This window comes from Urocitellus parryii, chromosome 13, assembly GCF_045843805.1.
Source record: "Urocitellus parryii isolate mUroPar1 chromosome 13, mUroPar1.hap1, whole genome shotgun sequence".
Taxonomy (NCBI): domain Eukaryota; kingdom Metazoa; phylum Chordata; class Mammalia; order Rodentia; family Sciuridae; genus Urocitellus; species Urocitellus parryii.
The window spans coordinates 7,559,349-7,576,450 of record NC_135543.1 but is presented as its reverse complement, the minus strand read 5'-3'; the positions used below and the strand labels follow the sequence as shown (position 1 = coordinate 7,576,450).

At 39.6% G+C, this 17,102-nt stretch overlaps 1 protein-coding gene across 1 annotated transcript in view; it reads right to left on the bottom strand.

The window, feature by feature from the left end:
• The window catches only part of Rttn (rotatin), a 168,854-nt gene that overhangs the window by 30,665 nt on the left and 121,087 nt on the right, over positions 1–17,102 (bottom strand). Inside the window, exons 36-38 of the mRNA XM_026388674.2 lie at positions 14,626–14,818; positions 12,717–12,807; positions 8,805–8,958 (exon numbers count right to left, since the gene is read on the bottom strand). Of these exons, the coding sequence (XP_026244459.2) occupies positions 8,805–8,958; positions 12,717–12,807; positions 14,626–14,818 (438 nt within the window). The remainder of the gene's footprint in view (positions 1–8,804; positions 8,959–12,716; positions 12,808–14,625; positions 14,819–17,102) is intronic.

Here is a 17,102-nt window from a genome sequence, read left to right as displayed (position 1 = left end):
GGCTCCTGAGTGCGTCTATGAGGGTGTGCTTAGGAATGACTGGCATGCGGGATAGCGAACTAAAGTAGAGATCTTCCCTAAATGTAGGCAGTACCATCCAATAGGATGGTGGCTTGGATGGAATAAAAGTAGGAAGAACAAGGAAGCAGCAGAAGAATCGAGCAAACCTCGATTCTTCTTACAAGGGGTTCTTGATTGGTGCTGGGATCACCTGAGGACATCAGGCTCTTGCTCCTTCACTCTTCCAAAGTGGACTCTCCCAATGATTCTCTAGGAAGTTCCCAGAAGCCTTTGGTCTCAGAATCATTGATTCCTCTTGTTCTGAGGCTTCAGCCTCTTGGACTGCTTAGCTACTGGTTCCTCCAGCTCTCTAGCCTCCAGATGGACATTGTAGACTTTTCTGCTTCTGGTCATGTAAGCCAATCTAATAAATTTCCTTTTTATAATCATATCTCCTGTTGGTTCTGTTCCTCTAGAGAACCCTGACTAATACAGTAAGCATAATTAATACCCAGCCCTCAATGTACCTTCTATCATGACAGATGTAGAGAGCTTCTCCTCGTTTCAGTTGACAACACAGGGATGATCCTTTACTGAATTATACACCTGCCTCAAGTGGTCTCCCTAGAACCACTTAAAACTGTCCAAATGCCAGGCATAATGGCACATGCCTGTAATCCCAGCAACTCAGGAGGCTAAGCCAGGAGGATTAAGAGTTCAACGTCAGCCTCAGCAACTTAGAAAGATCCTGTCTCTAAATAAAATATGAAAAAAATTTCTGGGGATGCAGCTCAGTGTTTAAGTGCCCTGGGTTAAATTCCTGGTAACAAAAAAACAAACAAACAAAAAAACATCCAAACTACAAACCAAATTATCCAAGCCTTCCAAAATACTTAATACAAATCAAAAAGTAACCTTGAGGGGATTTTCAAAGATTGGAGGAAGATGGCGGCGGGGAATGAGTGAGCCGCTCTGTGCTCCGCGCCACCACCACCGCAGCGTATGTTGCTGCTTCTTAAAAGAAGAAGTAAAGATCATTAAAGGAGATCTGTCGACAAGGATTCAGCACCGTGTCAAGAAAAGGGCCTAGATGGAGTGAATCCACCACGACTTCAGCGCGAGCAGTAAGGCTGCAGCCCCCGAGCTGCCTGGCTCCCTGGGCCCCTTCTCATTCCCCTCTCCGCCTCTCCGCTTCGCTTCTCCCCCCCCATCTCTCCTCCCACGCTCACTCCCTAAATCTAGATCTCAATCTCTTTCCCCCACCCCACCCGCTCTCTCGCGTGCCCAGTACCCGGCCCGCGCGGGCCCCGAGGCGCTGCCTCCCCTCCCCCAGCCCGCACCCCCTCCACGGGGGTCCCGAAGTCCACAGCTTTGCCGCCGCCGCCGCCGCTGCAGCCACCGCTGCTGCCGCCACCACTTTCCGCGGAGCACCTTAGAACAGACTCTTAACCGCAAGAGTGAGCTGCCGAGTAAAATGGAACAGCTGATAAGATGAGTGACAATTTAAAATCTAAATGATCCAACATGGCGGCGGACGCGGAGAGATCAAGTCTCTAACCCCTTCAGCTGCACGGGCATAGGGAGAAGTAAACTGTCAAAATACTGTTCGCTCAGGACCACTAGGCACGGTTGAGCTGAAGTGGACCCCGGGCGAACGGTCTAGCCTTCTCAGAACACACCGAGCCCGAATTGGCTGCATTCTAGCTCAGGTTCGCCTGCTTCATGGACTCAACACTAATGATCCCACTGAAATAACTAGTCGGCCCGCCTGAACTCAAAGAGGTAAAAGCCAACTGAGCACCACAGCCAGACCCAGGGAATCAGGAGTGACGCAGGACTAGCGGCGCAGAACTCCCAGCTATTGCTATCACCAGTGCTGACAACAGGTCCCTTGCACCAGCTATCAGGGGAGTTGCTGCTACCTGAGGGCAAACAAATTCGCTGGGGGCCCTCAGCCCCAAGCCCTACAAACATAGGGTCTGAGGGAGGCAAACAGAAAGGGTGTGCCCAGGCACCCATGAAAACAGGGCTCCCAGGAGCAGCAGACCTGGCGTGTAGTCAGTATTGTGGTGAGTGTCACAGGTGAGCGGGGCCTGGCTTGAGGAACCACAAGAGAAGGCCCTAGGCACTCAGGATTAGAGACCCACACAGTCTGGGAAGAAGAGCTGAGGCACAGTGATTGGTTCCCACCTATCAAGAAGAGAAGCCTGGCCGAGTGGGCATAGCTCCACCAACTGGATGAGAAGTTAATCGAGCTATATGACTGCATTTATTATTACTATTATTTTTTTTAATGATTATTATTAGTATTTTTTTTTAATTTTTTTTTTATTTTATTTTCACTTTTGTTGTTGATGTAGTTGTTGTTCTTTAACGTTCTTATTAATGGTTTCAATTTTTTTAAATTCTTTTTATTTTATTAGTATTACTATTATTTTTTAAACTTTAATTTCCATTTTTTTACTATCATTATAAAATTTTTTCTTTTTTTTTTTTTGGTTTTAAATTTTTATTTTTTTTCGTTTCTTCTTTCTTTCTTTTCACTTTTTTTTTTCTTTTGTCTTCTCACTTCTTTTCAATTTTCCTATTCCCCCTTCCTTGAATTCTACCTGCCTACACTCATTCTCTTTAGTGACTTCTTCCCTCCCCTTCTAATATCTCTCCTCCCCAGTGCCTGCAAGCTAGGCAAACCTGCAACCCACGGGCGGGTCAGGTCCAGCAACCTGCCGAGTGACAGAACAGCTACACGTGTCTGCAGGGAACTCGGACAGGACCCACAAGTAGGACAGGGCCGGTGGCTTGCTGAGGGGCAGAACCGACCCCTCCCCCAGTGCCTGCAAGCTAGGCGAACCTTCGACCCATCGGGAGGTTAGGCCCAGCAACCTGCGGAGTGACAGAGGTGCCCCTCGTGCCTGCTGGGTAAGTGGACCTTTGACTGACCACTAGGACAGGTCCGGCGGACGGCTGAGGGCTAGGCCCGTCCCCTCCCCCCAGTGTCTGCAGGTAGGCGGGACTGTGAACACCAGCAGAGCGGGCCCAAAGCCTGCTGAGGGACGGAACCGGCCCCTCCCCCAGTGCCTGCAAGCTAGGCGAACCTGCAACCCATCGGGAGGTTAGGCCCAGCAACCTACGGAGTGACACAGGTGCCCCTGGCACCTTCTGGGTAGGTGGACCTTTGACCGACCAGCAAAGCAGACCTAGGGCCTGCCAGCATGGTAGACGGATCACACTAATTGGAGGAGGATCACAGCCACTACCTGCCCTGCAAGGGTGATTTTTCAACTATACAAGAGCAATATAATTAAATAGAGGGGGAAAATATCAAAGACACAACAATTTCACCAAGCAGAAAGAAACGCCAGCAGTATGAAACGAGAAGGAAAGAAAGGACCACAGGCAATGCAGGTCAACTCAACTTTAGAAGAGGTAATAGCTGCAACAGATGGAATGTCAGATAGAGAGCTCAGGACATACATGCTTCAGATGATCTGGAGTCTCAAGGAAGACATGAGACAGCAAAATCAGACAATGAAAGATCATATTGACAAACAAATCCAGGAAGTAAAAGATCAATTTCACAGGGAGATAGAGGTAATAAAAAACAAACAAATAGAAATACTAGAGATGCAGGAAACAATAAACCAACTTAAAAACTCAATTGAGAATACTACCAGCAGAGTGGATCACTTAGAAGATAGAACATCAGACAATGAAGACAGAGTATTTCAACTTGAAAAGAACATAGATAGCTCAGCAAGTCTACTAAGAAACCATGAGCAGAACATTCAAGAGCTATGGGATAATATCAAAAGACCAAACTTAAGAGTCATTGGGATACAGGAAGGCACAGAGCTCCAAACCAAAGGATTAAGCAATCTATTCAGTGAAATAATACAAGAAAACTTCCCAGACTTGAAGAATGAGACAGAATCCCAAATCCTAGAAGCCTACAGGATGCCGAATGTGCAAAATCATAAGAGATCCACACCTAGACACATTATAATGAAGATGTCCAACATACAGAATAAGGAGAGAATTTTAAAAGCTACAAGGGAAAGGAAGCAGATTACATTTAGGGGTAAACCAATCAGGATAACAGCTGATCTCTCAACACAGACTCTAAAAGCTAGAAGATCCTGGAATAACATATTACAAACGCTTAAAGAAAATGGATTCCAACCAAGAATCGTGTATCCGGCGAAATTAAGCTTCAGATTAGAAGATGAAATTAAAACCTTCCACGATAAACAAAAGTTAAAAGAATTCGCAGCTAGAAAACCATCTCTTCAAAAAATCCTTGGCAAAACATTACAGGAAGAGGAAATGGAAAATAACATTGATAACCAACAATGGGAGGTAGGACAGTAAAGGGGGGAAAGTAGTCAAAGAGGATAACAAATCAGGTTTAGTAACATCAATAAACAAATATGGATAGAAGAACAAACCATATCTCAATAATAACCCTAAATGTTAATGGCTTAAACTCACCAATTAAGAGACACAGGCTAGTAGAATGGATCACAAAACAAGACCCAACAATATGCTGTCTACAGGAGACGCATTTGATAGGAAAAGATGTACATAGACTGAAGGTGAAAGGTTGGGAAAAATCATATCACTCATATGGACCACGGAAACAAGCAGGAGTGTCCATACTCATATCTAATAAAATAGATTTCAAGCCAAAGCTAATCAAAAGGGATAAAGAAGGACACTTCATACTGCTCAAGGGAACCATACACCAACAAGACATAACAATCATAAATATATATGCCCCAAACAATGGTGCAGCCGTGTTCATCAAGCAAACTCTTCTCAAGTTCAAGAGTCTAATAGACCACCATACAGTAATCATGGGAGACTTCAACACACCTCTCTCACCACTGGACAGATCTTCCAAACAAAAGTTAAATAAGGAAACTATAGAACTCAATAACACAATTAACAACCTAGACTTAATTGACATATATAGACTATACCACCCAACATCAAGTTGCTACACTTTTTTCTCAGCAGCACATGGAACCTTCTCAAAAATAGACAATATACTATGTCACAGGGCAACTCTTAGACAATACAAAGAGGTAGAGATAATACCATGCATCCTGTCTGATCATAATGGAATGAAACTGAAAATCAATGATAAAAGAAGAAAGGAAAAATCAAGCATCACCTGGAGAATGAACAATAGGTTGCTGAGTGATCAATGGGTTTTAGAAGACATCAAGGAGGAAATTAAAAAATTCCTAGAGTTAAATGAAAACACAGACACAACATATCGGAATCTATGGGACACATTGAAAGCAGTTCTAAGAGGAAAATTCATTGCTTGGAGTTCATTCCTCAAAAAAAGAAAAAACCAACAAATAAATGATCTCATACTTCATCTCAAAATCCTAGAAAAAGAAGAGCAAAACAACAGCAAAAGAAGTAGAAGGCAAGAAATAATTAAAATCAGAGCTGAAATTAATGAAATTGAAACAAAAGAAACAATTGAAAAAATTGACAAAACTAAAAGCTGGTTCTTTGAAAAAATAAATAAAATTGACAGACCCTTAGCCATGCTAACGAAGAGAAGAAGAGAGAGAACCCAAATTACTAGCATACGGGATGAAAAAGGCAATATCACAACAGACACTTCAGAAATACAGAAGATAATAAGAAAGTACTTTGAATCCTTATACTCCAATAAAATAGAAGATAGTGAAGGCATAGATAAATTCCTTGAGTCTTATGATCTGCCCAGATTGAGCCAGGAGGATATAGACAACCTAAACAGACCAATAACAATAGAGGAAATAGAAGAAACCATCAAAAGACTACCAACTAAGAAAAGCCCAGGACCGGATGGGTATACAGCAGAGTTTTACAAAACCTTTAAAGAGGAACTAACACCAATACTTTTCAAGCTATTTCAGGAAATAGAAAAAGAGGGAGAACTTCCAAATTCATTCTACGAGGCCAACATCAACCTGATTCCGAAACCAGACAAAGACACTTCAAAGAAAGAAAACTACAGACCAATATCTCTAATGAACCTTGATGCAAAAATCCTCAATAAAATTCTGGCGAATCGGATTCAAATACATATCAAAAAAATTATACACCATAATCAAGTAGGATTCATCCCTGGTATGCAAGGTTGGTTCAATATACGGAAATCAATAAATGTTATCCACCACATCAATAGACTTAAAAACAAGAACCATATGATCATCTCGATAGATGCAGAAAAAGCTTTCGACAAAGTACAGCATCCCTTTATGTTCAAAACTCTAGAAAAATTAGGGATAACTGGATCATACCTCAACATTGTAAAAGCAATCTATGATAAGCCACAGGCCAGCATCATTCTGAATGGAGAAAAATTGAAGGCATTCCCTCTAAGATCTGGTACAAGACAGGGATGCCCTCTCTCACCACTTCTGTTCAACATAGTCCTCGAAACACTGGCCAGAGCAATTAGACAGTCAAAAGAAATTAAAGGCATAAAAATAGGAAAAGAAGAACTTAAATTATCACTATTTGCAGATGATATGATTCTATACCTAGCAGACCCAAAAGGGTCCACAAAGAAGCTATTAGAGCTAATAAATGAATTCAGCAAAGTGGCAGGATATAAGATCAACACGCATAAATCAAAGGCATTCCTGTATATGAGCGACAAATCCTCTGAAACGGAAATGAGGACAACTACTCCATTCACAATATCCCCCCAAAAAATAAAATACTTGGGAATCAACCTAACAAAAGAGGTGAAAGATTTATACAATGAAAATTACAGAACCCTAAAGAAAGACATAGAAGAAGACCTTAGAAGATGGAAAAATATACCCTGCTCATGGATAGGCAGAACTAACATCATCAAAATGGCGATATTACCAAAAGTCCTATATAAGTTCAATGCAATGCCAATCAAAATCCCAACAGCATATCTTGTAGAAATCGATAAAAGAATCATGAAATTCATATGGAATAATAAAAGACCCAGAATAGCAAAAACAATACTAAGCAGGAAGTGTGAATCAGGCGGTATAGCGATACCAGACTTCAAACTATACTACAGAGCAATAGTAACAAAAACAGCATGGTACTGGTACCAAAACAGGCGGGTGGACCAATGGTACAGAATCGAGGACACAGTAACCAATCCACAAAACTACAACTATCTTATTTTTGATAAAGGGGCTAAAAGCATGCAATGGAGGAAGGATAGCATCTTCAACAAATGGTGCTGGGAAAACTGGAAATCCATTTGCACCAAAATGAATCTGAATCCCTATCTCTCGCCGTGCACAAAAGTTAACTCAAAATGGATCAAGGAGCTTGATATTAAATCAGAGACATGGCATCTGATAGAAGAAAAAGTTGGTTATGATCTACACGCTGTGGGATCGGGCTCCAAATTCCTCAATAGGTCACCCATAGCGCTAGAGTTAACAAATAGAATCAACAAATGGGACTTACTCAAACTAAAAAGTTTTTTCTCAGCAAAAGAAACAATAAGAGAGATAAACAGGGAGCCTACATCCTGGGAACAAATCTTTACTCCACACACTTCAGATAGAGCCCTAATAACCAGAATATACAAAGAACTCAAAAAATTAGACAATAAGATAACAAATAACCCAATCAATAAATGGGCCAAGGACCTGAACAGACACTTCTCAGAGGAGGACATACAATCAATCAACACGTACATGAAAAAATGCTCACCATCGCTAGCAGTCAGAGAAATGCAAATCAAAACTACCCTAAGATACCATCTCACTCCAGTAAGACTGGCAGCCATTAGGAAGTCAAACAACAATAAGTGCTGGAGAGGATGCGGGGAAAAGGGCACTCTTGTTCATTGCTGGTGGGACTGCAAATTGGTGCAGCCAATTTGGAAAGCAGTATGGAGATTTCTTGGAAAGCTGGGAATGGAACCACCATTCGACCCAGCTATTCCCCTTCTCGGTCTATTCCCTAAAGCCCTAACAAGAGCATGCTACAGGGACACTGCTACATCGATGTTCATAGCAGCTCAATTCACGATAGCAAGACTGTGGAACCAGCCTAGATGCCCTTCAATAGATGAATGGATAAAAAAAATGTGGCATTTATATACTATGGAGTATTATTCTGCATTAAAAAATGACAAAATCATAGAATTTGGAGGGAAATGGATGGCATTAGAGCAGATTATGCTAAGTGAAGCTAGTCAATCTTTAAAAAACAAATACCAAATGACTCCTTTGATATAAGGGGAGTAAACAAGGACAGGGTAGGGACGAAGAGCTTGAGAAGAAGATTTACATTAAACAGGGATGAGAGGTGGGAGGGAAAGGGAGTGAGAAGGGAAATTGCATGGAAATGGAAGGCGATCCTCAGGGATATACAAAATGTCATATAAGAGGAAAGGAGGGGTAAGACAAGATAATACAAATGGAAGAAATGATTTACAGTAGAAGGGGTAGAGAGAGAAAAGGGGAGGGGAGGGGAGGGGAGGGGAGGGGGGATAGTAGAGAATAGGACAGACATCAGAATACATCAGACACTAGAAAGGCAATATGTCAATCAATGGAAGGGAAACTGATGTGATACAGCAATTTGTATACGGGGTAAAAGGGGGAGTTCATAATCCACGTGAATCAAACCGTGTAATATGATGTATTAAGAACTATGTAATGTTATGAACGACCAATAAAAAAAAAAAAAAAAAGTAACCTTGAAGAGGATATCTGGAGCACACTAAGATTTTTTTTCCTCAATATAATTCACTTCCAACCTAAACTAAATACAAATAAATTAATAAATCTTACCTAATGCATTGTTGATGCATACAGTGAGAACTCTAATGATATTATTAATAAGAGGTTTCAGAAGATCATCTTGTGTCACGAGGTTAGGTTCAACTAATAAACAGGACTGCAGAAGCCTGGACAAAGAGGATAGGTATTCCAAGAAAAAGGAAACCTGTTTGTAAAAGGAAATAAAATACAATGAAACATGTCATGTGAAAAGTACATCTCAAAATCTTTGCTACCTACACCTTAGAGCATTAATCTCAGGATATATAAAGAATTCAAAAGCTTAATACCGGACTGGGGTTGTAGCTCAGTGGTAGAGTGCTTGCCTAGCATGTGTGAGGCATAGGGTTCAATTCTCAGCACCACCTATAAATAAAGGTCCAATGACAACTAAAAAAATATTTTAAAATATATATATATATTAAAAAAAAAGCTTAACACTATAACACCAAATAACCCAATCAATAAATAGGCAAAGGAATTGAACAGACACTTCACAGAAGAAAAGATATGGTCAGTTAACAAATATACAAAAAAATGTTCACCATCTCTAGCAGTTAGACAAATACAAATTAAAACTGCACTGGGGGGCTGGGGTTGTAGCTAAGCGGCAGAGCGCTTGCCTAGCATGTGTGAGACACTAGATTCAATTGTTAGTGCCACATAAAAATAAAATAAGAGAATAAATAAAAAATAAATGCTGACAAGGGTGTGGGGGAACAGGTACTCTCAATTTGCTGTTGGGACTACAAATTGATGCAACCACTCCAGAAAGCAGTAAAGAGAGTCCTCAAAAAAAAACTTGACCCAGTTATCTTACTCCACAGCATACACCCAAAAGACTTAAAATCAGCATACTACAGGGATGCAGCCACATCAATGTTTATAGCTATGGAACCAAACTAGGTGCCCTTCAACAGATGACTAGATAAAAAAAATAGATAAAAAAATGTGGTATATATAGACACAATGGAATTTTACTCAGCCATAAAGAAGGATGAAATTATGGCATTTGCAAATAAACAGATGGAACTGGAGACTACCACGCTAAGAGAAATAAGCCAATCTAAAAAAAAAAAACCCAAAGGCCAAATGTCCTCTCTGCTATGTGGATGCTAACACACAATAAGAGGGGGAGGGCAGAATAGAAGTTCACTGGATTAGAGAAAAGGGACTGAAGGAAAGAGGTGGGCATGGGAGTAGGAAAGACAGTAGAATGAAGCGGACATAACTCTCCTATGTTCGTATATGAACACACGACCAGTGTATCTCCACATCACATACAACCACAAGAATGGGATCTAATTAGAGTAAGTTATATTCCATGTATGTATAATTTATGTCAAAATACACTCAACACACATGTATATATTAAAAGAATTTAGAAAGTGAGCAAAAAAGAAAAGCCCATCAATCTCAGCCATACAATATTTTACTTTCCTATGCAGTATGTTATTTCAGTATGTTATTGTAAGATAAATCAATAAAACACTAATAAAATATTAATCATAATTCTTGTAACTGAAACTAATTCATAACAAGCAAAGATTAATTTTTGCATAAGCATGTCATTAATGGCCACATTAGAACTGTTAGCTGTCATCACCAAATAAAGGGGTATTTTCAAAGTCAAATTTTGTATTTAACCAGAGAAAATTTTAATGTTTTAAGAGTAGTTAATGGAGAGGCATTTGCCTCTATGGAACAGAGTCTCAGGCTATGACACAATAATTGTTCTGTCGTACTTCTCCTTTATCTAATTTTCTGACTTATTTTATCTAAACGTGTGGGTGACTCTATACCTCACAATTTCCTGAAACGGTTTGTAAAATTTAATTTGTTATTACTGTGAAGTCTGTTTTGATCCCTTCATATTCTCCACTATTTAAATTATACCAAATCTGGTCTCTGGACCTATGAAGTATTATCACAAATGCGTGATTCAATGTGAGAGACAACAAGAAGTGTTACAGAGAAAAGCGGATTTGCTAACAAGTCTTTTGTAAATTAGCATAAATAGGATTAAATAAAATACTGATATAATAGTTCAAAAGTAATTTTTTAAAAATGTTCAAAAATTCCTACCAACAGGCACCTCCAATACACCTGCACCTTTACAGACTGCAAGCCTGGTACTAGAGCTCTGGCTCTAGTCCTGCCCCAGACAGTCACAGCTGGTTTCCTCACGTCACTGGGTCTGTGTTCAAACTTCACCTCTATGGGATCTTTTCTGACAACTCTACCTAAAAACTGCAAGCTCCAGCCTTTTACCCATCCTCATTTTGGTTTTTTTCCATACCATTTGTCTCCATCTGGTACAATACTTTACATTTTATTCACTTGCTTACTGTCTGTCTCCTGCAACAAGGACATAGACTGCACGTGGGCAGAAATGTTTGCTTTGTTCACAGATGTTTGCTAGCACCTAGAACAGAATTTAGCATAGAGGAGACTGAAGAATTATCTGGAATGAGTTGAAGCTCTTATATATGCCCCCAAAGCCAACAGCACTTAACCTACATAAGGCAGCCAGCATACTGGTCAGGAGTATGGGCTTGGAACCAACCTTCATGGCTAGAATCCTTGCTCTTCCCCCTACTGAGTGAGAGCCCTACAACAAGTTGCTCACGTCAGAAGGCATTAATGATACCTCATATGATTGTAATTAGGATTACATAAATTAGCTGAACAAAGACCCCTAAATGTTTGTTACTCCTACTACATATTCACTATATAACTCCCCAGTGAGCACCTGCCACGGGACAGGCACTATGCTGGACAGTCAGGACACAACAGCGTACAGGCAGAGGCTGCCTTCTCTTGCTGAGTGTGCTCCTCTGGCTGCATCTGCCCCTCACAAATTCAGCTTCAGCCCTTCCAGCTTCGTTCTGTATTTTGCATACATCAAGTGTGCCTGGATAACAGGGATCTTGCCATGTCCGTAGCGTCTTCACTCACTTTTGGTTACCAGTCACTGTCTGAAAGGCCCTCTCTAGATACCTCGTGTAGAACAGGTCTCCTCTCCCCACTCCGACATCACTTCTAATCCCCTACTTTAGGTTTTCTTCTCAGATGTCTGTAATCATCAGACATACACAGATGTGCTTGTTATCTGCTCCCCCTGCATGAGATGCTGGTATATAGCAGCACTCCATAGCGATGTGCTGACAGACAATGGAAGAGACAATTATTATGCAAACAAGTAGAGTCAAAGAAAACCACAATGCTGAACTGCTTCAGAGATGATGTGCACTGTGTTCCCAAGGGTCTTCAACAGGGTCTGCCAAATTCAGACAACTCAAAGAAGACACCTCAAAGTTAAAGTTCCTTATCTAGTTCATCTTTCTTTCATTAAAAAATTCTGGGGAGTCCATATTAAAATTAGATTTGAGATAAAATTTGTATTAGTAACAACTACACAAAAAATTGTTAAGCATATTTTACATATAGGATCTAACTAAAGGTAAGAACTTGAAACAGTATATATTTATGAAGGAAAAAATATAAATTTATTTCTAACAGATTAGATTAAGAAAATATACATAATTTAACCACCAGGTATTTTACCAACTTCAACTTGGGTGAAATAATACATACATAAGAGATGGCCTAAAATCATAAAAGGGGTAGATGGGCTATGCCAATGCTACCTGTTAAGTGATGCTCAACAATACCCAGACACTTGACTAAACCTTTGCAGCTGGTTAATGATGGAGTCAGGAATGCTACCTAGGTCTTCAGACCTACTGCTCTCTTCTACCATTCAAGGAAACCTATTTCAAATAATCTCACCAACCATACATACCCTGAGAGATTTTCATCCTCTCCTGTGGTTTAGATCTCCTCAGCAGAACTTACTTTTTTTGGCACTAAAGGCAAAAGACTTCACAGACATGAGATAAGAGGCAGACAGGAAACACTGACCTGAGCCTGGACATGTTCAACTGGGGGTGATGAAGGCAGTGGGGTCCTGAGTTCCTGAACACACGCCTCAATAAAAGTGGCATCCACAATGCTGGAAAGAACAGAAGAAGAAAACCCTACAAATGGTTAGCATGCTTCTTCTTAAACATTAATAAATCAGAATTTAATGCTTGAAGGTAAACATGAATTCAAATCAAGAAAAATGATTTTTATAAGAAAATGTTTATAAAAGATTTTCAAGAGTATTTGAGAAAATAGGATAAATGTGAGAAGCAAGATAAATTTATCTTGTTAGATAAATCTGAGAAGCAAAGAATTCTGCAGAAAAGAATATCTAAGAAAACTTTATTAGAAGCAGAATAAAATATAATGCGAGCCCACTTAGAAGGAAAGCAAACAAAAGTAAAACCTGGGTAGTGCTTTTCCCGTTCAAAACAGCAAACACACAGGCTAGGAAATATGTTCATATTTGGAAAGAAAAACAAAATAAAACCAACAAAATTATGTTTTAAGTCATAAAAAAAGAAAAACAGGTATGGAAACATGAAAGCCTTTTCCAGAAAGAGCCTTTTACATGGCTGTGGCCTCAAGGCCACATCACCCCCTCAGCTGACTCCTAAGATGCAGGATGCTCCTAGAGCTCCCTGTGGTCATTCTTGAGGAAGCAGCAGGCAGGAAAGAGAAGCCAACCAACTAACAGTTTTCCAAGCCTAACAGGCATCACAGCAGAAAAACCAACAAATATTAAAAACAGAAGTTATAGGGCATTGCCAATTATAAATGTTAAAGGAGTAACTGCAACTGAGTGAAGTAGAACAAAGAATATTTCTTTGCTTTCAGCTATTTCATACCTAAAAGAAAAAGAAGGTATTATGATTTGTTGAAGAAAAGAAAGACATATCAGATAGTAAATGTTCAAAGGTAGAGAGGCAGAGGGATATGTGGTTAAAGGAGGTGGGTACACTTGGCTAGAACAAGACGAGATGTCAGGAAGAAAAGACATACATTCAGTGCACACAGAGTAGCAGCCTGGACTCCACCACTTTGAATCCTCCTACGGACTCCATTCAATGGTTTCATTTATGTCATTTATTTATTTTTGGTACCAGGATTGAACCTAGGTGTGCTTAACCACTGAGTCACATTCCTTGGCCTTTTTTATTGTGAGACCATGTCTCACTAGTTGTTGTGACTGGCTTTGAACTTGAAATCCTCCTGCCTTAGCCTCCTGAGGTGTACAACAAGAGTGCACCACTGCACCTGGCTTCAACAGTATCATCAATCATAATCTAGACATTAAAATAATTTCCCAAGGCTGTGACATGACTGCATGAAAAAATCGTAAGATCAGATGGGCCTGAATTCAATATCTAGGCCTTTTCTACTACACTTAATAAGAAAAATCAGGACAAAATTATATCAGAGGTTCATTAATATTAGGCAACTGAATATAAAAATTTGAAGAATCAAATCCTGATACCCCTAAACATTTATAGTTGGTTAATAATGAAATATTGTCTGCTAAAAAGTTTAGTTGCCCATAGCAACATAACTCCAAATGAAGTTAAACAATAGCTTTTCAACTCAGGGATATTATTCTGATATGATTACTAAGGAGATGGATCCTCAAACTCCTTCACATACAATTAATAATCAACAAGGGAATTATACCATATTCCTTGAATGTGCTAGAAGACAAATAAGGTTGAGAAAACTGAATTAAAAACTTTTTTTTCTTTTGGCCTTAGAAATTAACAAGCTTTAATAGACCTTAAAAAAAAAAAAAACTGTTGAGACAATTGTGGCAAACACAAAACCTCGGAGTTGAAGGAGCCGAGCTGCCAGCACACACAAAGTCTCACATCATTTCAGGCATACCCTACGTCAATTCACAGCATTCATCTCTTACCCACAGAGAAGCTCTATGAGATGAGCTTTCCCAAAAGCATTCACAGTGTCTCTTGGAGCAATCACCAAGAGGTTGTCCAAGAGGCTGCAGATGGCTGAAAGAAGAGACGCAGTAACAAAAACACACTGTTGGGGTAGTGGAGCAGACAGGGGCGAATGAGGAGGAGGCCGTGATGATGTAGGTTCGTGTTCACCTATTATTGAAAATAAACACAAAATTATTACTTGATTTATCTGTGGTTATACATAATATTCCCAAGTTCTTATAATCAAAGGAAAAGTACTAAAAATTATTAAGCAGATGGTTGGCTAATTCTCCTAGTTGTTGGGACTCATCTTAACCCTTTGGCTGGGGAATCAGGCTGCTCCTTGCATTCCCTACCTCCATGTGTGTGCATGTATGTACGTAGGTGTACGTGGATGCTCTCTAAGAACACTGAATAGCCAAGGCAGGAACAACAGAACATGACCCTGTGCCCCAAATGTTCAGACACTGCGGAACCAACAGAGGGTCCTCAATCCTTTTTGTGAAAACTTTCTAAGGTCCAAATTCAAAATACTTTTGGATTTTACAGAAGCAGTAAGGCACAGGTAGTACACATTAACACCTCCAATGGGATCTCAGATAACATCCCATATAAATATTCCTACAGTAGAGCAGATGTGCATTTACAACAGGGTAAATAAAGGAGTAAATAGAACCTCCAATCAGCACTGGTCATTTAAAGCCAAATGTATTTAGGTGTGGCCAAATTTAGCTATTAATTGAGTTAACAGCTGAAGAAACTGAGAAAACAGGTTTGAGGGATTGCAGGTTTTAGATTTGAAGATATTGGGATTGTGGATCTTTCCTAGCAGACTAATCTGCTTCAACACTTTCCATGATTACCTTCACTGCTTATTTCTTTTTAAAAGAAAACATTATACCTTGAATAAAATCAGACTTACAGAAAAACATAAGTACAAGGAATTTTCCAAAACCTATAATCGTTACATTATTTTGCCATTTTTTATTTATGTACCTGTCAACCCACCTCTCATTTTATGAACTGCTAATATAATGCTTCTTTAATCCTAAATTAACTTCCTTCCTAAAAACAAGGACATTGTCTTAAAACCAGGAAATTAACCTGATGCACTGGCCTATCTAACCACTTTAGCAATTGTTTCACAAATGTTTGATACATTTTATAGATTTGTATAAAAAATATTTTTCCTCTTTGGACCTAATTTGGGACACTATTTTGAATTTAGTTGTTAGGTATCTTCTTTCCAAACGGGAAGAGTCCTTCAATCTTGCTTAGTCTTACATGACCCTGACACTTTGTGAAGAATGCAAGTCAGTTTTGTGCAGAATGCCTATGGCTTCCTCACAATACAGACTTTCAGTGAACTTATCAGGGGAAATACAATTCATTTTCTCCCATTATTGGAGGCCTTAATTTTAACCATTTGATTAAGGGAGTGTCTACTAAATTTCTTCTTTGTAAAATTATGTTTCCCTTTGTGCAAAAGCAATTGTCAAACAGTGATTTTTCTAATTCTATCATATTGTTTGTTTTTTAACAATTTTAGTTTACTTTGTACTATCTGGAGGAATACTCCCTTCCCCTCATTCATCCATGTCAGTATGACACAAGGATTCTTAATTCTGTATTATAATCTCCTAACGTTATTTATTTTGATATTCAAATTATCCCAGGAATTGGCCCCTTCAATATCATTCCTAAATCCTTTTACCATTTACCAAATTAACATTAGAGAATCTTATTTTCTAGCACAGTAAGATGCTCCAAGTTCATATTGCTCTTTCCCGGCACAAAAAGCCTTTATACCTTGAAGGGGAAAATGGAATTCAAAGAAAAGATCTGGGTCCTGAAGTACATATACTGCTCTAGTGTGTGACTGTTTCTGAGTTGGAAACATGTGCCTGTGTGTGTGTAAGACGAATGCATTCATGCACATACACAAGTACACACGCCTCTTTACCTCTTAATTAAAAACACTAATTCATGCAGAAATCTCCAAATCTAACCTAACCCTGTATGGTCTATTAGATATCTTTCCCCCTCCCATACTATAATTCATTTATATGAAAGGAAGAAACCTGGCTTTCATCATTCAGAGTACATTTACCTATCTACCTAGCATTAGACACATATTAAGTAGTTTCAGAACTGTTAACTCATACTACTGCAAAAAGTAAAACTAGTAAAAAGAACCCAATGCTTGCTTACAGTTCTCTTCAGTGTTAGTCTTAGGACAAGAGCCTTAAATATGCTCAAGAGTTAACTTTGGCCAGATGCAGTGGTGCATGCTTGTAATCCTAGCAGCTTAGGAGGCTGAGACAGGAGGACCTTGAGTTCAAAGCCAGCCTCAGCAATGACAAGGCACTAAGAAACTCAGTGAGACCCTGTCTCTAAATAAAATACAAAATAGGGCTGGGGAAGAGGCTCAGTGGCCACGTGCTCCTGAGTT